We start from the raw sequence: 26,803 nt of genomic DNA, 5'->3' as shown, positions 1-26,803 counted from the left end.
TGATTGAAAGGCTAGATTCCACCCCTACACCTATTTATCAAGTTGACATGAAATTATGTAACTACCACACCCCTCCATGCCAATAGCATAAAGAGGATCATGGGTGGAAGGAATTTAAGCATAGAGAACAAAAGCCTAGCAGACAATGATAGAAAATTCAATTAACACAACAGAATAGATTCTGTATGTAACTGATGATGTAATAATTTAAATAAACATGCACCAGATTTTCACTGTAAATTATAAGAAACTTCTTCAGTTACCCAGAAATTCTCCTTAGAAGCAAGCATGGTGAGATGTACTATGACCTCACATATTTTACCTGTCATCAGGAGAGACTTGTCTCTGGAAAAGGATATCATGCTTGGTAAAGTTAGAGGGTCAGTGGGAAAAGAGGAAGACTAGATGAAATGGATTGACCCAGGAGATGCATCAGTAGACTCAAGTTATGAAGATGGTGGGGGACCAGGTACTGTTTCATTCTATTGTGCAACGGTCACTATAAATCAAAGCCAATTCAAGGGCCCTTAACAGCAAGACAAACCCCAATATTTATTAGATTGTATGACTCTTAGGCAAGTTTACTAGCTTCCCAGATCCTTCAAATCTCTTTATATGTAAAATAAAAGGTTAATACATATATCTTAATTAACTGCTCTCCTGACTCCCAAAGGCCTGGTTGTAGCTCTAATGGCCAGCTTGATTTCTAAATGGATATGCTTTCATAGCCTCAGACACAACAGAAATAAAATGGAAAGTGTTTACCTCCCATCAAATGCTGTATTTCTAGACGCCCTTGTTTCTAGTCTCCTAGGTGCAACACATTGAAGTATCCTTTACTCTTCTCTTTCTCCTAAACTGTCTATTCTTCATTGAAATGTTTATATTTAGGGTTGTTAGTTGCAAGTGCTGGGAAACACAAACCATCTTTTTGTTATCGTGGATAGTGCTAAAATAAACATGAGTGTACATATAAGGGGGTACCCCCCAAAATAAATTTTTTTCAAAGCTATGTAATTTTTTTTTACAAAACAATCCTTATCACATTCAAAGTACTCTCCATTACACTTAATCCATTTGTTAAATCTGCGATTTCATTCTTTAAAATATTTTTGTTAAAATACTTTTGTGGGGACTCTTACATTTCTTATCACAATCCATTGTGTCAAGCACATTTGCACATATGCCGCCATAATCATTTTCAAAGCATTCTCTTCCCACTTGACCCCTGATAACAGCTTCCCATTCCCCCTCCCTCCCCCACCTGCCATCTCTCACAAAGCCTTGATAAGTTATAGATTATTTTCATATCTTATATCGTCCTCCTTGCCCCTCACCCACTTTTCTGTTGTTCGTCCCCCATGGAGGGGTTTATAGGTTGATCCTTGTGATCATTTCCCCATTTCTCCCCCAACCCTCCCCTAATCCTACTGGTATCGCTACTCTCATTGTTGACCCAGAGGGGCTTATCTATCCTGGATTCCCTGTGTTGCGGGCTCTTATCTGTAGCAGTGTGCATGTTCTGGTCTAATCTGAATTGTAAGGTAGAATTGAGGTCATGATAGTCGGGGGAAGGAAGCACCAAAGAACTAGAGGAAAGTTGTGGATTTCATCGGTGCTATATTGCACCCTGACTGATTCATATCTTCCCTGTGACCCCTCTGTGAGGGGATGTCCAATTGTCTACAGATGGGCATTAGGTCTCCACTCCATGTCCCCCACTGCCACCATTCATATTGAGTATGATTTTGTTCTGGGTCTCAGATGCCTGATACCTGATCCCATCAACACCTCATGATCACACAGGCTGGTGTGCTTCTTCCATGTGGGCTTTGTTGCTTCTCAGCTAGATGGCCACTTGTTTATCTTCAAGTCTTTAAGACTCCAGATGCTATATCTTTCGATAACCAGGCACCATCAGCTTTCTTCACATTTGCTTATGTACCCATTTTGTCTTCAGCAATTGTGTCAAGAAGATAAGCAACACAGAATGCCGGATTATTAGAACAAAGTGTTCTTGTGTTGAGGGAGTAACTTGAGTCAAGGCCCAATGTCCATCTGCAACCTTAATTCTTAACATATAGATATGCGTATCTAGTTCTATACTCCTCTTGTTATATATGTATATGTAAATATGTACATACCCATATTCAGATCTCTATAAATGTCCTTTGCCTTTGCTTTTCTCTTGTCCCACCGACATGTTGGGCCTTCATTCGGGTTTAGTGATTCCTCGCTGCTACATTGCCCTTGATTAAGCCCCACTAGGCTTCCAACGCCCTTCTCTACATTGATTATAGTTCACTTATTGTTCACTTGTCCCTGGATTGGTCCCCCCACCCCTTCCTTTCTCCTACCTGCCCTTCTCCCGTACCCCCCTGAATCTTTGGTCCCGTTCTTTTCATTTCCGAATTATTTATCCCACCTATCTTATCTAGATAGACATGCAGATACATTAACAAGTGCAAGAACCAGGCAAAGTCAAACAAAACAACAAAGGAAGTCAAGACCAACAAAACAATCAGCAACAACAAGAAAAAGTACAAAGAAACCACTGACAAAAAATGGAAAAGCCTATACTTCAAGGTCTGTTTGTTGGCCTGTCTGAGTGTTTTCCAGTGGAGTCTGATGGAGTGCCACACTGTCTTCAAAGCCTATTTTTGGTGTTCCCTGGGGATTTCATCACTTTTCTCCCTTTGCTGCTCTGTTGCATGCCCTTAGCGTTTCTCCCCAGTGTGATGGGATCAGATTGTGCACAATTCCCACTCTGTGTCTCCAGTGTTGTCCCCTGCAGCACTATGGTTTAGTGAGGGATGTCGAGTCTCATGGTAGGACTGGCCATATGGTCCTATCTGTGTGTTGTTTGCTCTGAGCAGGAATATCTTTCTCGGGGCTTGGTGGGCCAGGATGTCCTCCCCTCCCTCTCCATTCCTGTTCATTTCTCCTATGTGCTCAAGTCAGACGTGACCTTCTCCCCAAGCTGCAGCCCCAGAGTGCTGTCTCTGAAATGCATTCTTCTGAGGGTGTGGGGTGTACACATAGTTGGGATTGGGGCCGGCACCGCATACCTTTCTATTGGTTCCCTGGAACATGTTGGTATGTTGTATTCACATCTTGGCACATTGGTTGAACCCTGATCTCTCGCTCCCACTCCTGTGGAGATATAAACAATACCCTCCCCTTGGGTGGGTTAGTGCCCTGATCTTCATCTTCCCGTGTCTTTTTTACCCCTCGCTTTCTTTGCACCTCCTATTTAGTTGGCTGCCATATGTATCCCTGGATTGGGTTTGGCCCCTGCCATAGTAGCTGGACCTCACCACAGGGATGTATGTATATAGTAGCTTTTCCCCTATGCCTCATTTTTTTTAAGTTTACCTCAGTGGCTTCTACTTATCTTTTTGTGCCTAGCTGATTTCACTTAGTATGATTTCCTCCAGGTCTTCCCATGTGGCAATGTGCTACATGCATGCATGACAGCTTTTTAGGGATTCATAATACTCCATTGTATGTATGTATTACAGTTTCTTGATCCATTCGTCTGTTGATGGAAACTTGGGTTGTCTCCTACTCCTTGCAATTATGAACTATGCCACAATGAACATTGGAGCACAGATGTCTGGTCATGGTTTGTTTCTTGCCTCTTCTGGGTATATGCCTATTAGGGAGTGAGTCATATGGTAGCTGAATTTCCATCTGTTTTAGATATCACCAAATTGATTTCCATAATGGCTGTATATACCACAGGTCCACCAGCAGTAGAAGAGAGTTTCTATCTCCCCACAGCCCCACTAACATTTGTTACTTTCTGATTTTTTGATTGGACTATCTTTTAGGGTGTTAGGTGGTATCTCATAGTTATTTTAATATGCATTTCTCTTATACTAAGGATCGGGAACATTTTCTCATATGTTTATTGGCCATTCGGATTTCTGCCCCTGTGAAACTTCTGTTCGGGTTCTTTGCCCACCTCCTTAGCGGGAAATTTGATTTTTCTTATTGTAAAATTGTGAAGTATTGTAGATTTTAGTAATAAGACCTTTGTCTGATGTGTCATTGCTAGAAATGTTTTCCCAGTCTGTGGCCTCTCATTACTTTCTTGGTTAATTCTTTTGATGTACACAAGTGTTTTATCTTCAGTATATCACCCTTGTCAATTTGAGACTCCTCTGTATTTGTATCCTTCCCTATTTTTGATAGCCTATGTATTCCCTGTGCCAAGGTTCTCTGGTTTTTCCCAATTCCCTCATTAATGGCCTTAATCATTTGGCGTTTTACCTCAAGGTCTTTGATCCACCATGAGTTTATTCTTGCTCATGGAGTGAGGTAAGGGTCTTGCTTCATTTTTCTGCATGTAGACATTCATACTGTTCCAGCACCACTTACTGAAGAGGGTATCTGCTTCCCATTTGATGCTTTTTGGGCCTTTATAAAAAAATCAGTTGTCTGTATGCTGATGTTTTTATTTCTGGGTTTTCAACTCTTTTCCATTGCTCTGATATCTGTCATTATACCAGTACCACAGTTTTGACCACTGTGACTGTACAATATGTGCTAAAGTCAGGTAGAGCAAGCCCTCCCACTGTGTCCTTCCTGAGGAGTTCTCTGCTAATTCTGGGCTTCTTCTCTCTCCATTTGAAGTTGGTAATCAGTTTTTCCAATTATTTGAAGGATGGTGGTAATTGTATCAGGATAGCATTAAACTTATATAGTGCCTTGGAAAGAACTGACATCTTTACTATGTTAAGTCTTCCAATCCACAAGCTTAGGATATTCTTCCATTTGTTGAGGTCACTCTTGGTTTCTTATAATAGTGTTCTATAGTTTTCCTCATACAAATCTTTTGCTTATTTTAATCAGGTATATCCGTAGATATTTCAGTTTGTGCTTGGCAATTGTAAAGGGCACTACCTTTTTTTTTTTTGTAGGACCAAATATGCAGGCCTCATTCAGTAAATACATTTTGTTATTTCACAGCCATTTACTTCTTATCTATGCTTTCTTTAGTACTACACAAAAGCAGAATTCAATGATTGTTACAAAGACTGTGGGATATATATAACCTGAATATTTACCATCTGGCCTTTAACAAAAAAGTTTGTCAACCACTGATAGACTACTATATGAATAGATCCTGTAGTCTTCAAACATGATTATTTTTCTTTGTAATAAGTCTTACTCTTTTACATATTGCTGGATCAATTTACCAGTTTTATTGGGCTGCTACCTGTAGGATCAATAGTTTGAAACCACCAGCCCCTTGACAGGAGGAAGATGAGGCTTCCTACCAGTAGGAGGTAAATTCCTAGAAGCCCACAGGGGAAGGTCTACCCTGTTCGGAAGTGTCTGTATGAGCGGGACTGGCCTCAGCAGCAGTGAGCTTGGTCTGGATTTCATATTATTACAATGGGTCGGCCTCAAGTCTCATTCTTGTAAAATTGTTACCTTTTTAATTGCCTCTTCTGTGATCTTGTCTGATATGTATGGCATTCTGATAGACTTCTGTCTGTTGATCTTGTATCCTGCCACTCTGCCATATTCTTCTATCACTTCCAACACTCCACTTGTGGAATTTAGAGGATTTTTATTTATAAAATCATATTGTCTGCAAATAACAATAGTTCCACCTCGTCCTTCCCAAATGAATTCCTTTGATGTCTTTTTTAGTCTTATGTTGTTAGCTAGGACTTCCAGTATGTTGTTAAACAGAAGTGGGGACAAGGGACATCCTTGTTTGGTCCCCGTTTTCAGTGGAATTATTGTCGTATTTTCTCCATTGATTACCATGTTGGCTGTTGGTTTTTCATACATAGCTTGTATAATATTGAGGAATTTTCCTTCCATTCCTATCTTCTTGCATATCTTAAACAGGAATTGGTGTTGGATATTTTTTAATGCTTTTCCACATCTATCGATATTATCATGTGGTTCTTATAGTTGTTCATGACAATGTGGCAAATGTTACTAAAGGTCTTTTGTATGTTGAACTATCCCTTGTATGAATCCCACTTGGTCATTGTGAATTATTTGTTTTATATACTTTTGTATTCTATTGGCCAGTATTTTGTTACGGATTTTTACATCAATGTTCATTAGGGATATTGGTTTGTAGTCCTCAATTCTTGTGGGATCCTTGGCTGCTTTAGGTATCAGAGCTATACTAGCTTCATAGAAAGAGTTTGGGAGTTTTCCGTCTTTTTTTTGTGGTCTGGAAGAGTTTGTGTAGGATTGGTGTTAGTTCTTCCCTGAATGCTTGGTAGAATTCTCCTGTGAAGCCAACTGACGCAGGGGATTTTTTGATGATAACCTGGTCTCTTTCTTCTATTGCTATAGGTCTGTTGAGGTTCTTGATATCCATTTGAGATAGTCTAAGAAGGTATTGTTTTTCCAAGTATTTTTCCATGTCTTCCAAGTTGTTGAATTCGTTAGAGTACAGGCCTTCATAGTACTGTGTAATCATCCTTTTGATTTCATTATAGTCCATTGTAATGTCCCTATTTCATCCCTCATCCTTGCCAATGCATTTTTATCTTTCCTTTCTTTAGTTAAGTTTGACAGCCATCTATCAATTCTGTTAATTCTTTCAAAGAACCAACTTCTAGCTGCATTAAAGTTTTCCATAGTTTTCTTGTTTTCCCTCTACTGCATCTCAGCCCTGATTTTATTATTTTGTTCCTTTTGTTATTATTAGGATTACTCTGTTGACTCTTCTCTAATTGGTGTAAGTTTTGTGCTGGCATATCAACAATGCGTTTCTCTTCCTTTTTCATGTTTACATATATTATTATCAGTTTTCCTCTGATAAATGCCTTTGCTTTGCCCCAAAGGTTTTGGTACGTTGTATTTTCATTCTCATTGGTTTCTAGAAACTTCCTGATTTCATCGAGTTATTCATCCTCTAATTGTTTGCCCTTGTTTTCTTCATCATCCTTTTGTTGATTTCCAGCCTTATGGCAGAGTGGTCAAAGAGAAGTCTGTATAATCTCTATGTGCTTGAATTTACTCAGGTTTGACTTGTGTCTCAGCATGTGGTCTATCTTTGAGTATGTGCCATATGGACTTGAAAAGACTTAGAATTTTTTTGCATTGGGGTAGAAAGCTCTGAAAATATCTATCAGGTCAAATCGTCCAATTGTGCTGTTTAGATCTGTAGCCTCCTTGTTAAATTTCTTTCCTTGTGATCTGTCTTATTCAGAGAGTGGTGTATTAAAGTTGCCTACTATAATTGTTGTGGCTGTGATTTCTTTCTTCAGCTTTTGGAGTGTTTGACTTAAGAATTTTATGGGTATCTCATTGGGCTTGTATATAATTATTATGCTCAGTGTTTCTTAGGCTACTGTTCCCTTGGGCATTATATAGTGCCCCTCCTTGTCTCTAGTTATGGCTTGTACCTAAAGATGAATTTTGTCAGAGATGAAGATTGCTACCCCTGCTTTTTTGTGTTGCCATTTGCTTGGAATATTTTTCTTCAGCCTTTAATTCTCAACCTGTTTTTGTCTGTAAGCTTGAGATATGTCTTCTGTAGACAGCAGATTGTTGGGTTGTGCTTTCTAATCCAGTCTGTTAGCCTCTGAATTTTAATGCCTGAGTTCAGTCCATTGATATTCAGTGTTATTGTGTCCATCTGTGGATTCTGTGATGTAATCTTGTGCCTTTTGTGATGGGTGTTTTCCTACCTCCTTATCTTATCAGTTTTTGTTTGTGTGTGTGTGTGTGTGTGTGTGTGTGTGTGTGTGTTCTTGCCTTCTTTCAACTATTGAGCTAATGCTATCTTGGCTACATTCTCTTGTCACCCTCTGGATAGAGTTGTTCTATATGACAGTCTCTTATTTGTGTTCAGTGATTGTTGAATTTCTGTCCATGCTGGATCGGCAAAGATCTTTTGTAGTTCTGGGTTTCTTTTTATGTATTTTTTTAGTTTTGCCTTGTCTGGGAAGACTCTTCTCCATCTTCTCCATCTATCTTAATAATTTGGCTGGATAGAGGATCCTTGAGTTTGCATTATTTTCCTTCAATTTTTGGAATGTTACTCCACTCCCTCCTCTTGTTCAGTGTCCTCTGATAGGTCTGAACATATTCTTATTTGGGTACCTTTATAAGTGACTACTTTTTCCCTAGCTGCTTTTATGATTTTCTCCTTTTCCTCATAATTGGATAATTTAACTATGATGTGTCTTGGTGACTTATTCCTGGGATTCAATCTGGCTAGTGCTCTTTCAACCTCCTGAATGGCAGCCTAATGTTCATTTATTAAGCTGGGGAAGTTTTCCTCTATGAATTCCTTTGTTATTTTCACTGATGATGTCTTTATTGTGTCTTGTTCTGGTAGTCCAATTATTCTAATATTATTCTCCTTTATGGCATCATACATAGCTCTCATGTTTTCTACAGCTTCTCTGGTTGTCTTATTTGACTACCTTTCCCGTTTGTTGAAATTTGCCTGCTTATCTTCTAGGTCACTGGTGTAATTCTCTGCTTCCTCAAGAATGTTGGCAAAGTCTGTTAATTTGCTACTGAATTTTGTTATTTCATCCCTTAGGCCTTGCATTTCCCTTTGCCTCCTTGTCTTTATCTCCTCTATCATTTCATCCTTTTTCTGTATTGCTTCCCTCATATCCTGTATGACTCCAAGCAGCATTATGAAGATTTCTTTCTATGGCAGGTCAATGTCTGCTTCTTCTATGCACGTCGTTAGGTTCATGACTTCTTCCAGCATTGTATTCTGTTTCTTCTGCTTTATCATTAGGGCTGGTTGATTTTTACGTGTTGTTTTAGAGTCACCTGGTGCCATCTTCCAGGTTCAAAGAGCACTGGGCTTTTCTTGGGGGACTCGTATGAGTGATTCTTCAAACTACCTGCATAGAGTTCCACTGGGGGCTCATACTACCCTGTATCTTACTGTGGTTTCACTCTTACCCTAGCCAACCAGTATTCCATTATTTGGAAGGTGCGTTGGCTAGTTCTCTCACAGGACACTGGTCAGGTAGTGGTGGGCCCAGGAGGATGGCGTTTCACTGGCTGATCTCCCTGGAAGCCATAGTGGTGTGTCTCACAGGGCTTGGCATGCCTTGGATGGCATGTGGTGTTTGCCTCTGCAACTGGAATTCCACGGAAGGCGGGTGCGTGTACTATCCTTGGTGTACAATCCTTGGTGCATGGATGGCAGGCAGAATTACCCTAGTTGGAGAGATCACTGGAGAGATTTGGCGAATGTTCCTGCAGCAGCACGGAACGCCACAAATGGTGGGCAGGAATTCCCCCAATCATCTGTAGGGCCTTGACATACAGGCGGGAGAGCCCCCGGCTGTTTGAAGGGGAGATCCCCCAGCCGCTTTGTGTGTGGGGGAAGGTGGGTGTGATTTCCCTAGCTGCATGTAAATCCAACAAGTTCGGGTAGGAGATCCCCCAACTGGACTGTCAGAGTTGCCCTAGCTGGAGGGTAGTGGCCTGGAGGCTGGTAGTGGATTGTGAAAGGAAAGAGAGGGAGAAGAGAAGAAGAAAAGAGAACGGAGAAAACAAAGACAAGAGCAAAAATAAAAAACAAACTAGCGCCCACACACATAAAGCAAAGACAAAACAAAAAGAGAGTTGAAAAAATAAAACAGCAAAAATATAAACTGAATCAGCTGAAACTGTAGCAGCAAAGAGAGCCGAGATAAAAGAAGAGGGGGGAAAAGAAGAAAAAGCGAACGAAGAAGAAAAGAAATTAAAAATAAATAAAGAGATAGCTGAGCCCCATGCCATGCCTTGTGTAGCACTGCTTTGTGATGCATGCAGCACTGCCGCAAGAGGCTCTCACTGCTGGTTGGTCAGAGTTCCCTAGGCAGAGGGTAGGGGGCGGGAAGCAAGCAGTGGCATGTGGAATGAAAAAGAGAGGAGAGAAACAGAAAAGAAGAAACCCAGAGAAGAGAGAAAGAAAAAGAAGGGGAACAAACATAATTGTGCTTGCTGAGACTGACTGTGGTGGGAAAGAGAGAAGAAAAAAAATTAAAAGATACCATTGTCTTTGATACAATGGATGGATGTATGGATTTGATAAGAATTGTATTAGCTCCCAATGAAATGATTTTTTTTTAAGAAAGTCACTATAGCTGATCCCTGATCACCTGACAGAGGGACCAGCAGGGATTAAATCCTGCCCCAAGGTGGCAAGTGGGTGTACCCTTTTGGTGCAGGGTCCCACAGGTGCTGGGCAGAATTGTCCCAGTTTTCCAGATAATCTTAGAGGCCAGACGGAGGTTTCCTGAGTCTTCTGTGGTGTGCAGTGCTCCCACAGTGGGCAGGCTGGAGTTCCCCCTGCTGTTTGGGTGGAGTTGCCCTAGGTGGATGGTTGTGACCCAGAAGCCATCCGTGGCGTGTGAAAGGAAAGAGAGGGAAGAAGAGGGAAAAGAAAAGAAGAGAAAAAACAAAAACAAAATGGCCCACTGAGATCGACCACCGTGGGAAAGATAGAAAGGAGAGAGAATAAAGTGAGAAAAAAAAATAGTAAGTAAGGAGATAGTAAAAAAAAAAAAAAGTAAGGAGATAGCTGAGGCCTGATCACCTGGCCATGCAGCTAGAGGAGTTCCAACCCTGCCTCAAGGTAGCAGGGTGGTGTGCCTGCTTGGTGTAAAGTCCCACAGATACTTGGCAGAATTACTCTCACAGGCCAGATCACAGCAGAGGCCAGGCAGCAATTCCCACCGTGGTGTTGAGTGCTGGGAATCACTGGTATTGCTGCCTCGTGCCATATGCAGCATTGCAGCAAGGGGAGAAGTTCCCTCATCCACATGTAGGACCCCAGGACAGGCAGGGGATCCCTCAGCCAAATGGAGGACAGGCAGGTCCTCCCCAGCTGCATGTAGGATCACTGAGGGTGGACAGTAGCTCTGCCTGTTGGTCTTACGGAGTTTCCCTAGCTTGTGCCAAGACCGCTGATGCCCCAATAGCACAGGGTTTTGTTTTGTTTTGTTTTGTTTTCTCTGGCCAGCTGCAATTAAATTAAATTGGTCCCCTGGCTATGGGGTTTGCATTTGTGCTCAGTTAAATGTTCTGAAACTGAAGCTTGCTCCAGAGGCTCTTTGTTACATTGAAAGTCTCTGGACTCTAGCTAACTTCTGGCATTCCTTAGCATGGGCTCCCCTATTATCCTACTGTATGTTAAAGGGCTTGTTCTGCCAGCTTGTCTTGCAGTTAAACAATGAGCCTGGGCTCTGCAGTTTTTACCGAGAATATCTTTTTTCTCTTTTTTATATTGGGCTTATGGGGTGTTCTGCTTCTCGGCCAATGGGAACCGAATGTGCGTCCCAGGCTATGGCTACCCGCTTATGCTCTGCCCCACTGCGATCTGACTTGGGTAGATGTCCTGAAGTCCTTTCAGTTGCTCTAAATCCATGGCTACAACACTGGTCCCGACCCCTAGGCTATGAGTGCAAGGCAGCTAACAGCGCAGGCCGCTCTGGTGTGGGGTCTCGTGACTAGCTTTCAGAAGTTCTCTTGAAGTCTAGGGTTCAGATCCCTTGGGGATGTCAGCCTGGGTAATCGCTACTCGCTGCTGGACTAGCGCGTTGGCAGAGGCTCGGTCTGGAGCCCACCAGCCCAGCACAACGAGCCTAGAGCATTTCAGAGCATTCTCAGTTTGCTTTGTGAGTGGAAATTTTTAAAAAATCAGAGGTCAGGATATACTCTAGTACCCTGATTCTGATTTTAGGACTCTGCCTCCAAGTCTTCACCTTACCTCTTAAATCGTCTGGCCTGGCAACAGGAGCTCCGAGCGGGTAAATCTACCTGGACTCCATCTTCTTCCCCGCAATTCCATTCTTGAAAACATTTTCAAACTCATCTGTTTCAATGGCTGACACCACCTCCCTCTTATTTTTCTTCACCTCTCCTAGGTCATCAAATCTCTGCCCTTCCCTGTCCCTGTGCATTCACGGAAACAAAAAGAAGTCACACAGAGTAAGGTCAGGCAAGAGAGGCATGCCGGTTTTTGCCCAAAACTAGCACACTGAGTTGGCTGCATGAGCAGGTGTATTGGCATGGTGGCAAAACTTGTGTTTTTAATGACCTTTGTTTCCTTCATGTATGATGTCCTTGATGCAGTCCCATAGCCAGTCTGGTTTTCCATCATTAGTGGTCAGTATATCAAATCTTAAATGGTCTCTAGATCCAGGTGGGACTTACTCAAGGTCATATTTGGCTCTAATGGACTTGTACTTTTATTCAGCTTCACTTTGAATTTGTGATAAGGTTAGTGACCTGTTTTGCAACCAACACCTGACCTTGTTCTGCTGACCCTTCACCTCTTCTCTGTTATATCTCTTTCCACTAATGTAAACAGTTTGATTCCTGTGCATTCCACCTGGTAAGATCTTCATATGTAGTCACTATGTTATAGAAGAAAAACAGATTTGCAACTAATAAGTCAAAATTTTGTACTGCAAAATTCTATCAAGCATTCTCTGGTGTTGTGTCTGTCACCAAGGCTATATCACCAATCCTTATTTTTCAATTTTCACATTTCAGCCACAAATAATTATCAATACAACTTGATTGGCTGTTTCATCAATTTTAGACTGCAGAAGTTGGTAGAAATCATCAATTTCCTCATCGTTGGCTTTAGTGGCTGCTGTTTAAATTTTAGTAATAGTCACATTAACTGGTCTTCCTTGTTGGCATATAGATATTATAACTTTCACTGATATCATTGTACTTTGGTATAGATATTAAAATGTTCTGTTTAACGATAAGATTCCTGCCATTCCTCTTTAATTTGACTCCCAGCTGAGAAAACCATTTAATTCACCAATTCAAAATGATCCATATAAGTCATTTCATCTCCCTAATGCCCAGGGTATCAATTTCCATGTGTTCCATTTCATTTTTGACCATTCTCCCACTTTTATACCTCATCCATTATGTGTTTAAATTGTTCGAAGATGGTTGTAGATGCTTTTGGAGTGGTGCCACACCAGCAAGTGCAGGTCCTAAAATCTTTACTCAATCTGCATCAGTTTGCTTGACTCTGCTTTGAGGAAGCAGCTCTTTCCGGTCTTATTTCAATGCCTTGAAACCCGAGGGGCTCTTCTTCTAGTGCTATATCACACAGTGCTCAACTGCTACTCATCAGATTTTTCACTGGCTTATTTTTCATAAGTAGGATGCCAGGCGCTTCCTCATAGTCTGTCTTAGCATAGTGTGTCCAGTAGCATGCTCTTTCAGTATTACAATAAAACACAGCTGCTACAGTACAATAAATGGACAGACAAGGTCCGAATATTAGTGTTGGCTTTCACAGCCAACATATACACACCTATTTATTTTTTTAGGAGAGAGCCAATAGTATACATTTAACTCACCAATCAGCTATGGCAGTTGTGAATCTTTCCAGTAACAACAGAAAGTAACTGCTTTATTTATCCTAGCAATCAAACTCAATCAATTCCCAGTGGAATACTGTATTTTGAAATTAGCATCTACTCTATTCTTTCATACACGTATACTATAACAATATCTTGTGTGAACTTTTATCACTGTGTGTCAACTGCGTTTATAATAATCAGCCATTTTAATAGATGAGGATTGTTTGATGAAAAAAAACCTCATTGACTATCTTCTCATTAAAGAGAGTCACATCATTTATACTGAAGGGTTTGAATAATCAGTCATGCAGGGAAGAAAATAATGAGAGAGAAAAAGAGGTTCAAGAAGTGAGATACTGAGCGAAGAGCATGGATAAAAGCTACAGATGATGAATTTGGGGAAGCTATGAGAAGGGAAACGGGCAAACAAGTAGAAATGCTTAGGGAAGTAAGATAATGAAAAATGCTTATCTGATTTCCCTATTTTCTTTGACTATCATTTTAAGAGTCCTTTCAGTGACTGTATTTTAAATTATTGAAAATAATAATACAAGATTTCCCCCTATTTTTGGTTTCAGAAACTTGGGAGGGAAGTGTCACGTATTTTAATTCTCTCCTACCATTTGGAAATGTCCATTACATTTGTATACTCGGTCTTCACCTGTATTAATTTGGTAAGTATTCATCTACTCTTTGGAAAAATCAGGAGATTTTGATTAATAATATGCAAACTCTACAAAGATGTGGAATACATTAATGAATATGTTTAGAACTATAAAATGGAGTATTGTGTGTCTTTTCATTACAGAATATACACAACCATCGCTTTTCATAGTTTTATTATTTTCCTTACTTATTTAGTATATCCTATTGCTACATATCTAGTTTTGCTTTTAACTTTTCAAAATTATAAACATGTTCCAGGAAACACCCAGATGCATATTTTTTGCATGTAAGGCCAATATTTCTGTAAGGGGTTGATTCCTAGAAGTATTCATCACAAAGTCAAATTTAATAACATTCCAAAATACTAAAACATCACAATACCAACAAAACTTTATCAGCATGACTTTTCCCATAAACTTGGAAAAAACTTGGTATCTAATATTCATTCTTTCACACGTGTTTATTGAAAGTCTGTTATTTGGCAGCCATTGTAATAGCTTCTGAGGATGTGACAAAAAAGACAGAGAATGACTCTACCTTCGTGGAGCTTTTTTTACAGAGGGGGAGACAGACAGTAAACAAACAAACAAATACAGGAAGTGTCAAGAACTGGTAAAATTATTAATAAATATAAATGAGCAAGGTGATAGAAGGCAGAGGTTATATTACACAGGGTCGTCAGATAAGACCATTCTGGGCAGAATCAAACACCAGACTGTGTGGAAAAGGCGTTTACCAAGAATAAAGAACAAAGTGAGACTTCCACAATGAATGAGTGAGACCATGCAAATCACCTCTCAAAAAAAGATTAAACTGGATCACAATATTAATAAACATCTATTTAAGACTATCAGTTGACTAAAGGCATATCGTAGATTGAGAACTGTATTCAAGAAAATCTACTGTGCCTCACCTCAGGAAGAATGTTGTTCAGTTTGGGGGTTTCTCTCATTCCCTCTACCCCTAGCTCCATTGTGTAGAAATTTATCTGGGTGGGACAAACTGCATCATCCAGGAGCCTCACTGCTAGAGGGAGCTAACTTTATTTTGAGAACAGCACAAAAAAGTCCATGAGCAGAGGTATGATTAAAACGTGAGTGATCCCAGGGGCACCAGAAAATATCAACATCACACCTAGCCTGAGATCAAAATACTAATTTGGGACAAAAAACTGACCAGCACTCTAAAGGGTGATTCAGGGCACAAGATAATAATGTAAGCCGTGAAAATGTCTTGTTCCTGGTGTTCTGGAAGGTTAGAAACATAGCAAAGTTAGGCACGCATTAAATAGACCAGGAAAGGGTTCCTAGGTGGAGCAAACGGTTTCTGCTCAAATGCTAACCTAAAGATTGGCAGTTCGAACTTACCCGGTGGTATCTCAGAAGGATAGACCTGGAAATCTGCTTCTCGTAGGATTTCAGTTGAGACTGCCCTATGGAGCAGTTCTATTCTGGAGTGCACGGGATTACCACAGTCAGAATCAACTCTAGAGCAGCTTATAGTAAGTAGCAGGGAGACTGGAAGGGGCCTTATGCAGGTGAGCTGTTCATTCCTCAGTGAACAAGGGGCCTTGCCAACAAAACAAAGGTATTCATACGCTTAGGCCGCCTAAATGCTGAGTGCATTTCTCAAGCCTACACCGATCCACTAGTAAAGAGTTTAGGGTGTTTAAGCACAACCTCTAACCAATAACTTGCTAGCCGCTTACCTGCATTGGCCTAGACAAATCCTGGAAGCCGTGCTTAAAAGTAAACGCAAGAATTCATTTTTATACACACAATGGAATACCACGCATCCCGAAAAACAGCAATGACAGCATGAAACACCTCAAGACGGGGAAGGATCCGGAAGACATTATGCGGAGTGAAGTTGGTTCATCACAAAGGGGAAAATACTGTGAGTCCACTGCTGTAGGAACGAGCCCAAACTCAGGCTTGTAGGACATCCAGGCTGCTGGCTGGTGGATGGTGGAGAAGAGGGGTGCGGTGGTCAGACAGCCTGGTAAAGAACCTGACTGGTGCCAATGAACCGTACACCATCTGCTCTATGGCTGGAGGACACCTCACAACAGCTGAGATCAAATGGTCAAGGGTCGGGAAGGGGATGTTGTCTACTGAGTGGCTGCCATTCAAAGCTATGATGAGGTACCCACCCCACCCCCAGACAGGTAGGCCACTTTATCAAAGGGATGAGGGACACTGTTGGTAAAAACAACCCAGGAGAGAGGGGGAAAGGAGCAAACGCATCAGGGGAACACAACTCCACGTCTGTTGATAGGTAATGACTGAAAATGCTTTGGGAGTCTCTAGGGGAAGAATGTCTTTGGTGGTATGCACCAAATGGACCACATTGACCTGGGCTTCTGAGTGCACCCAGGGACCCAGCCAGGTGCTATGGAACTCTGAGATACTGACTCCTGAACCTTCGAGATGCACAGCATGCTCCCGAGGCTGCATCAGTGAGCTCCCAGGCAGAAACTCCACGGGGTGAACTGGACCCTTCCTCAGCCACACTTGTAACTTGAGGACGTAAGTCAGAAAATGCACCATGTCCAGGCAACAGAGCCCGGCTGGGCCAACATTGTTGAACTGGCGGTAGGCGGACAGACATGGTCTGTTACATCAATTCCCTATATGCCGTATTAATATATGTATTAGTCCAGCAAACCTGTGACAGACATTCTGTTTTATTTTGTTTTTGTTCATTTTAAGGTGTATATCAGAGGTATTATGTCATTGGGGTCACCCTCTTAAACTTGTGTTGTTTTAATGTTTTTCAGTAAATTAAAATGAGATGTGATGAGCCTATAGGGACAGCAAGTAGAATAAGGGCTTCGGGGGGGATGGAGTACAGTGGGAAGGGCAGGGGGAGGGGGGTAATAAGGGAGACCATGTCAAGGAGTCCAGGAAGAAAAACTATGTTTGGAAACTGATTATCGAAGCAGTTGTACAATTCTGCTGGACATGATTGGAATGATATAATGTAAGTATTAACTCCAAATCAATGATAAATTTTACAATATAAAAATAATTATATTTTAATGAGTAAATATACCAGAGACCACGCGCTAAAAGGAAAACAGGCTCTGCACAATAATTACATGTAGGTAATTAAAAAAACAACAGTAATAGCCACCACTACTGAGGGAAGAGGACAGGGCAGTCAGAGTCTAAAGTTCCTTGTCATCTGAAATGTCCAGTTTTAAGGAAGGAAGGAAGAAATGATGAGACATTGCAAAGAGACAGGAAAGATTGATCCATCTACAAGAAGGGTTTCACAAAGTTTGCAAGTACACATCTCTTCATTCCATTTTCCAAGAACTTTTTTAAGTGTCCCACCTCCCCACTACCATCACCCATACTTAGAAAATAAGCAGTCAAAAACGATTATCTTTAAAAAGTAAAGGAAACCACATTTCATCAAAGACGATGATTCATCAAATAAGAATTTCAATAAAATAGGAATTATTCCAAAAGAAATTAAAATTCTGAAATTTAAAAGTACAATAGTAAAAATTCAGTAGTGACTTAATGGCAGATTTGAATCGTCAGAAAACAAAATGGCCAACATGAAGATCGAGCAATAGCAATCAACCAAGTTGGGATGGAAAATAAAAAGACAAAGGTAGAGTCTAAGACCTTTCGGACACCACCATGTATACCAGCATATGCATATGGAGTTACAGAAAAGGGCACATGCAGAAAAAAAGATGAAAAGAAATAATGGTCAAAAACCCTAGGCCTCATGCAAAGTACCAATCTATTTGTTCAAGGACCTCAGTGGCTTCCTAGTAGCATAAGCACAGAGAGATTCACTCTCCCAGACTTCTCAGAGTCAAACTGATGAAAAAGAAAAAAATCTTGAACGTGCCAGACACAACTTGAATAGCTTTCCCCTCATCAGAAATACTGGAGACCAGAAGGTAGTGGAATAGCATATTGAAGTGCTACACAAGAATTACCTGCCAAAAATAAAGGAAAGTGAAGTAAATACATTCACAAAGGAACCAATACAGAGAATATGTAGCTAACAGAACCGCCTTACAAAAAATAATACAGGAAATTCCTTAGACTTAAAATGACATCTGATAGGATGTAAAATACAGCAGACCAGCTGCCTTTGACTCCTGGTGACCCCATGTGAGTCAGAGTAGACCTGTCCTCCATCTGATTTCCAGTGGCTGCAAAATTCTCATGTGTCAGTTCTCCTAATCCATGGTACTTTTCAATATTCTCCACCAACCTATAATTCAAATGTATCAATTCTTCTCCAGCCTCCAGCTTTCACATTCATAGGACTGAAAATGCTATGGCTCAAGTCAGACAAGTCCTCCAAAGTAACATTTTAACTACTACAATTCCGTCATTTGATCTCTTGACACTACTTGTATTAGCGTTGATTGTGGATCCAAGTAAAATAAGATCCTTGGCAACTTCAGGTGTTTCTCCATTTATCAAGGTGCTGTCTCGTCCTCCAGTTGTGAGGTTTCTGTTTTCTTTTTTGATATTGAGTTGCAATCCACACTGGAGACTGCAGTCTTTGATCTTCATCAGCAAGTAAGGTTGTGCCATCTGCATATTGAAACTTGTTAATAAGCCTTCCTCCAATCCTTATGCCCTGGGAAGGGAAATGCAAATGGAACTTTTAAGTTTTTACTCTGTGGATATTAGCATTGCTGATCATTTTAAACACAGGTGTGTATCTATGTATTCCTTGTATAGTTTTTAAAAACTTGATTTATAAGAGACCACCTTTATCCTCCCAGGTTCAAAGACATGACGATGCTTCATCTAGTGAGGATCAACCTGAGACCATTTTATGAAATTCTTAGAAATGTGAGCGTTTTATCCCCCCTGGTATTGATACCGATGTGGGCCCTGATGATACCTTAATAACAAAGCTGCTTCACGTCCTCAGATGTGTGCCAAGGAAAATACAGAAGTTGGATTTTTCTCCTTGGTATTTAAGAAATTTCTACACATTTTTTTAATTCAGGGGAAATGTTTTCTCTATTTAAAGATGAGATTGTCATAAGGAAGAATTTGTGAACCATATGTACAGAGTACTATCAACCTCCCTACCGGTTCTTGTAAAAGACCACAGCAAAAGATTCTGGTTATCTATAGAGTGCAGGTGGTAAAGACCTGGAGCATGATGTTGTGTAATTCTCAAGAAATTTTAAATGATTCATATTCCTACAAGTAAAGGGGATGTTTCACAGTCAATGTTTATTTGCCTGAACAAAGTCTGAATCAGAAGGCCTCCCATTCACAGGCTTTTCATTGTTCTTTGATTTCTCCTCTAATTAAAATGCCTTTATGCCCTGGAAATGTCTTGCTGTGTTTATTGAGTTGATAGGTGGGTTTATTGTGCCAACTGGGCCAATAGAAACATGTGGTATTAATAAGGTCTCAGTTTGATTGGAGGGCAAAGAGATAAATGGCTCAGCAAGCCCTGCCCCTCTCTTTCTTGCTCTTTGGTGATCAGACCAGTATGTGGCTGTATTAGCTAATTCTCTGCTTCAACTTGTGAGCTACACTACCTGTGGGATAGCCAACCCTTGAGTCTTGTTGCTAGAGCTTTAGATTCCTTTGAGAACTGTTCCACCACCCTGCTGATGTATTCATTGCTTGAGCTTGAGACTGGTGGATCCTGTCATCTGGCATGGGTGACCCACCCTGCTGTTTGCTGCCTGTGGGCCAACTGCCTGCATTGCCTAGGGGGAGACTCAGCTGTCTGCCTCCTTGACTTTGGACCTAGCAGCCTTCGTGAGTTGAAGGACTTCCAGTATATTAACTGTTCTACAGAAGTGAGTTGAACTGAGCCCCCTGTACTGCTGTGTGAACTAATTAGATGTTATATTCCTTTGTGCTGTATATATCTATCCATATATGTATGTATACAAAATCACAAGTGTCCAGGTTTTGTTTCTCTACAGAACCCTGTCTTACACAGATGTACATAATGAGAGTCACAGAAAAGAGGAAGAGCTGAAACAATTAAGAAACAGCTGTAAAAAATATCCTGCTTGATGAAAAATATCACTATTCATTCAAGAACCTCAATGATTTCCAAGGAGGATAAATACAAAGAGATTTTCACTCCTAGACATCTCAGAGTGAAACTGATTTTTAAAAAGAAAGAAAATCGTTCCCACTTTTCCTCGTTTCTGGGATAATCTTTTCAACTGCTTTTAAAGCAAACAAACATTTTCCAGAAAAAGAAGACTTTCTCGTGGGATTTGTTCTGAATTCACATTCACCTTTTATTCTAATATGGAACATTGCTTCAAAAAACCTGAGGCCAACAATATGAATCATTCCAGTTGGGGTACATGAAACTTCCCAGTGTGCTGCTGCTTTTTATTTGCTTCTGCCTTTCTGCTCTCGTAAACAAACACAGCCCCAAAACCATTGGGGCAGTTCTACTCTGACCTGTAGGGTCGAATTGCCTCAACGGCAGTGGGTTTTGTTGTTGTTGTTTTGGGAGGGATTGTTTTGTTTTCTGAAACATTTCACCAAGTTCTATGCTATTGTAAAGGATTTTTGGTTCTAAAAATTCCAATACTTGGTTCATTTGTTTCCAGTTCAATACACATTGTGTACTGTGTGCAAGTAGATTTATTAAACTCTGATGAAATATCCAAGAGTAATAAGATGCCTGACTACACGGATGGAAACAAATAAGTAACAAAACAAGATTCTGCAGTGTGATACATTAACAGAAGAAAAATTGAAATAGGCATAAGGTTTTGTGTAGGTTAGGTGAACTCTGAATAGTTTAATAGAGTGTCACCAAAAAGCCAGTCCACAGAGAGGACCACATGGCCAGCCCCACTATGAGACATGATGTCGCTCACTAATCCATGGCCCTGTGGGGGACAGCACTGGAGACACAGTGTGGGAATTGCACCTGACCTGATCCCACCACACTGAGGCAAAGCACTGGGGGAGTGCAGCGGAACAGCAAGGGAATGGAGTGGCAAGGTCCCCAGGGAATGCTGAAAGTGAACTTTGGGGCCAGGGCGTGGCCAGTCTGGACTGGAAAACACTCCTAAGGGCCAACAAACGATCCTTGAACTAACTACAAGCTTTTCTTTCTTGTGTTTTGCTTTGTTCTTTGTCAGTTGTTTTTGTTGTTTTGCTGTATATTGTTGCTTGGTTTTCCTCTGTCTTAGTCTTGTGCATGTTAGTACCTCCATAGGTCTGTCTAAATAAGATAGGCTGGATGAACAATCTGGAGGAAAACAATGGGACTGACAGTTCCGGGACAATATGGAATAGGGGGAGGTGGGGAGAAAGGAAGTGGTGTTAACAAACCCAGGGACAAGGAAACAAGTGATCCAAATTGGTGGTGAGGTGGGTGTGGGAGGCCTGGTAGGGCATGATCAAGGGTAATGTAACGAAGAGGTATTGCTGAAACCCAGGTGGGGATGGAGCATGATAGTGGGACAGGAGGAAAGTCGAGGGAAAAAGAGGAAAGAGCTGGGAGGCAAAGGGCATTTATAGAGTTCTAGACAAAGACATGTACATAGGCAAATATATATATTAGGATGGGGAAATAGATCTATATGCCTATATTCATAGGTTTAGTATTAAGGTGGCAGAAGGACATTGGGTCTCCACTCAGGTACTCTCAATGCAAGAATACTTTCTTCTGTTAAATTGGCATTCTATGGTGCTCGCCCTCCCTTTTCTTCCCGTTCTCCCCCCACCTTCCCCTCCCCTCACTACGACCATTTCTGTTCCCGAGGGGTTTGCCCTGGATTCCTTGTGTTGAGAACTCTTTCCTGTACCAGCATGCATGCTCGGGTCTGGCCGGAGTTGTAAGGCAGCGCTGGCATCAGGATATTGGGGGTGAGGAAGCCTCAAGGGACCAGAGGAATATTGTGTGTTCCATAGATGCTATACTGCCCCCTGACTGACTCGTCCCTTAATGAGGAAATTTTTGAACCCTGTTTAGGAAATCAAATCAAAAGGATTTAGAGATTGATTATACTTGGGAATAATGCCAGTGCTCTTCTGGGGGCAGTTAGTTGGAGAGGGATACTATTAATTAGAATGGAGGGGGAAAAAATATTGGTGGGGAAATGATGAGCGCAGACTGCTTTATCTAAAGTGGTTTGCAGTGATACATGTAGAAACACGTAGGAAGTTGGAAATAGAAACCTACAAATTTAGGAGAGCATTCTAAGATGGAAATCAACTTTGCGAGTTGTTTTTAAGGAGATCATTTGGGAATGCCAAAACTTCTTGATTTCTCCCTCTAGCTGTGACTCCCTTTATTTCCTTTTCTTAATAATAAAACTCAAAAAACTATTTATATTGGCTAATCCCAAATTTAATCCTTCTTTTGAATTTTATTGAAGAAAGGAAATCAAAAGAGAGTCACAGCTAGAGCATGAGGTAAAATCATAGAGAGCTTCTTAAACATGTTCATCTGTTGGTTTTGGTATCTCCTCCCATCTTCTCTTGAACCACTCACAATACGTCGGGTTTGCGCCCCTCACCCCCTCTGAGCTGAAACTAGTTTTGCCCTTGATACCATGATCTCAACGTTGGGAAATCTAGTGACTAAAATGCTCAGTTTTCATTTGACCTGACCAAAACAGCCAGTGCAGACTTCTTCGGGGAAGGGTTAGAGAAAGAAGCGCCACTGGTGGAGGACATGTGAACAAACAAGAGCTTCACCTTTTGATGTTTTTTAATGAAAGTTTCTAGAATTTCGCAGCAGTACGTTTTGATGTGGCTGTGTCATTCCGTTGTTGAAACCTGACATAGCAGATTTTACACCTGTAATATTTTAGTTTTCATAGTTCGTGTGCTTCTGGAATGTACACAGGACATAATGTACAGGAAAATATCTCAGGATATTTTTCAAGGACAATATTTTTCCAAAACACATATCTAATAATGAGGACTGTATTCCAGGTTTTGCTGGTGAGTATTCTAAAGGGACTAATAGAGTAAAGCGGCAGCAAGGGAGCATCTGCTTGGTGGACAAGCTGCCTCCGCAGACTTTGCCCCTGAACTGGCCTCCTCCCTCTGGCTTTGTCCAAGCTCAAAGTCAGCTTAAGATGCCCACACAGCTGGTGTTCTCACCGCCTATGCTCCACCCTCCACCCGCCACCTGCGGACTCTGCAGCGCTTCTAAGACCCTAAACTGTGTGATTGTCCTCTCAGAGGGCAGGAGTGGGGGGAGGGAAATCTCCTCTTGCACTGCCCCCACCCCCTCCCCCCACCGCAGCGACGCACTCCGCCACAATCGCAGCGTTATTGCCACGCTTAGGCCAGCGGGAGGAGAGGGCCCCCTGAGACAGCCGAGTCCACCAGGCAGGGGCAGACCCAGCACCGTCCGCGGGAAGAGCCAGGGAGAAAGACCATCTGCAGGACAGCGTCCTTCTGGCCGGGTGATCCAGAAAAAGTGGCCTCTAGCCAGGTTAAGACCACGCTGCGCCAAGCAACCCTCCAATGTCAGATGCTCTTGTTTTGAGGTTCGGATCCACCCCGCAGCTTTGGGCTGATGAAAAGAGCGAATGCTGTGGGCAGCGTTTCTGACTGACTGGTAAGGGCAAGGTTTGAACTCCAGTGTGTCCGACTCGTTCCCCGCCTGCCTCCCGTTTTCTCAACATTCAAGCGTGGGCCACTTCAGAGGCCACTCCAACCCGGACAATTCATGGTTTTCGTAACTAGAAAAGGAGCTTTATACGTGAAGAATTTGAAGGTAAGGGCTTAGACTTCAAATATAAATAAGAAGCTGGGATGGAGGGCGTGTTAAAAAAGAAGCAGCAGACTGGAGATTCAGGAGGTATAGGAGAAAGCCATAGGAGTAAATCATGGCATATCAAAGCCATAGCAGAAAAGTTAGAAGGCAAGGAAAATTTTTCTAAAGACTTCTTCATTTTAGGAAACAGAAACTATCATTTACTAATTTTATCAAAATGAAGGTACATTTCTTGTAAACACATGGGTGTGGTCACAATGTATGAGCAGGCCACCAAACTCAACTCACTGCCATTAAGTCAGTCCTGACTCATAGCAACTCTGTAGGGAGGGTAGAGCTGCTCTGGTGGGTTTCTGAGACTAACTCTTTTGCTTAATTTAGAGAACATGTGTTAAGTCTTAAGAGAGACAAAGACAACACAAAAACATAGACACATCCCCTGGATGAGGGAGCCCTCCAACATGAGGTTAAAATGGAGTTCAAGGGGTCACAATTGAGACTGGAGGTAAATGGGGTGTTGGGGGTGGGCAAAGTAAGCGGTCATAAGGACATGATTGGTGGCAGTTCAATACATCACAGTTACACATGGGACTACAGAAACGGGAGCAGGACTAGACAGATAGAAGGACTTATAAGCTTAGTCCTTCCAACCAAGGCAGTCAGGGCCACACTGACTTCTTCAGCACGGTGACCTCCATCAAGGACACATCTTGGGCTGGCCCGAGAGGGCCAGAGGCAGTCCACTCCCCAAGGCTTATGGCTTGAGGGCAAGATGATCCACAACCTTGGATAAAGATGAGAAAGCATTCAATGGGGGCTAAATTCATGTGGGGACTCTTCAAATGGATTTGGGGCTGTCACTGCCATTCACACCCTTTTGCAAACCAGGTGTTCAAAATTTAATCCCCCCTCTGATCATAAATTATTATTATTAATTATTTGATCACACAGGCTGGCGTGCTTTTTCAGGGTGTACTTACCTGACACAGCACTTACATGGCTGATTCTTTAAAACTTTTAAGACCCCAGACACTATACTTCCTGATAGCTGGGCAGCATCTGATTTCTTCACCACACTTAGCTATGCACCCTTGTCTTGACAGAAATAGAAAGCATCGTCTTTCTCCCATGGAAAGGCTGGTGACTTTGAACGGCCGACCATGCTGTGAGCAGTCCAATTCTTAAGTACTGTGCCACTCGGGCTCCTAAGAAGGCCTCCGGGTTGCAGATTGGGAATTGAAATTGGAAAGCTAGGAAATTCAAAGTCATCAGAAATTCAAAGTGTTCTCTTGCCTCTTCTCTATTTGTGTTTTTCTCTGAATGTCTTTATGCTCAGTTTCAAAACTCACTTTCCCCACAACTCCACCCACTAGATTAGACCAAAGCAATGCCTCTGCTCCTAAGGTTTTCCATATTTACATCAAGAGCCTAGCCCAAACGATCTGAGCACAATATGGGCCCAGTTTGATTTACATGCTTGCTTTCAGCCCAGTCCACTATGGCCAAGGAATAATTCTCATGGATTTCAATTATGGAGTTCAGGGAAGATTGACACACATGCTGGCGTGTAGTGGGTTGGGCTGTTACTGAAAAGTGAGCAATTAGAAACCACCACTGCTCCACGGAAGAAAGATGAGGCTGTCTAGTCCCAGAAAGATTTACAGTTTCAGGAACCCACAGGGGCAGTTCTAGAAGAGTACTCAGAATTGACTCAATGAATTAGGATGTTGTTTTTTAATGAGTTATACAGAACTCTCAAAGGTTAGCCACAATTTTAGTGATAGATATCTATTCTTGTCGTCACATTTCTATTGAACACCTTCCCTACATCTTCATAGGTCCTTAACTTGTGAAGCCTAATATATATGTATGTGTGTGAATATATATATTCTACATATATATTATACATACATATAATCACAATAACTTTATTTTCCAGTCAGGCACCTCTGCACCAGACTCTAGCTTGGAAAGAATAGAAAGCAAAAGAACAAACCATGACAACCGAAAGGCCTATTTTTCTGACCCTATAAAGGCAGAGGTCACTGCAATTCCTAGAAATAAGGGAACTGATGTAACCGGGGAAGCCACCGCACACTCCCTGCTACTACTATTCCATCCATTTTCAGTCAACAAAGGAACAAACAGGAGTAAGTATGGAATTTTGTCAGAATAATAACATCTGTGATTTGATGGGGGCGGTGGAGTGGGGGGATATCTCAGGATTGTAAAGTAGTGGAAAATGGGCAGCTAAAGGATTAGATTTCCTTCTCAATTTTAAGCATTTTGTGCAGGAAAAATAATTTAATGTTAATTTGTGTACAGTTTTCCTACAGAAAAGAAGTACATTATCCTCTCATTTCTCTACTGTGTCTTAAAGAAAATGCCACACCACCTATGGATAACCAAGGAAACAAGAATAGTGGGGGTAAGAATCACACGGCTGTCTCTAGTTCTTGGCCTCTGTTATGAACGCCTTAAATGGAGAATGCATGGACGTGTTCTGCCACAGTTATGTGGCATCGGCATTGTCCACTTCCAGCCTGAGCATACAAACTGCAAATCAGACCAAACCGCGATTATTAAACTTAATATCATTGGTATGTACATAACCCAACACCATCACAACCTACTCATAATCCCAGAAGATATAACCTGAGTCTGAAAATGGATAGAAAATCTCTTTCTTGGATCTATCCCTTTTTTTTCCCCTGTCAAATTAAACTGATGGCATAGCCCTGACTGAGATGGTCAGATTATAGGACTAGATGAGCGGCTTCAAAAAGTTCATGGAAAATTCGATTACCTTTTAATTCCATTTCTCCGTGAACTTTTGAAGACCCATCATACTCAGGAGAAATGACAGATCTTGGTGAACAGCAAACATAATACTCTCACCATCACCCCCATGCATTTCAATATTGTTCCACCATCAAATCCCATAAAATGTAGCTGGTTACACCTTTTTACATTATCCATTTTGTCAAATGATGGACGAGAGAGAAATAGGATTAAAGAATTATATAGGAAAATTCCAAGCATCTTATTCTATTTGATTTATTTAAGATTCTTCTGAT

At 41.4% G+C, this 26,803-nt stretch overlaps 1 protein-coding gene across 1 annotated transcript in view; it reads left to right on the top strand.

Annotated features, from left to right (window-relative positions):
* MS4A13 (membrane spanning 4-domains A13) overlaps positions 1 to 26,803 on the top strand; it is a 79,239-nt gene that overhangs the window by 15,114 nt on the left and 37,322 nt on the right. The window contains exon 4 of the mRNA XM_075547563.1: positions 13,916 to 14,011. Within this exon, the coding sequence (XP_075403678.1) occupies positions 13,916 to 14,011 (96 nt within the window). The remainder of the gene's footprint in view (positions 1 to 13,915; positions 14,012 to 26,803) is intronic.

Source organism: Tenrec ecaudatus, chromosome 4, assembly GCF_050624435.1.
Source record: "Tenrec ecaudatus isolate mTenEca1 chromosome 4, mTenEca1.hap1, whole genome shotgun sequence".
NCBI classification, from domain to species: Eukaryota; Metazoa; Chordata; class Mammalia; order Afrosoricida; family Tenrecidae; genus Tenrec; species Tenrec ecaudatus.
This window is presented reverse-complemented; position numbering and strand designations above follow the sequence as displayed.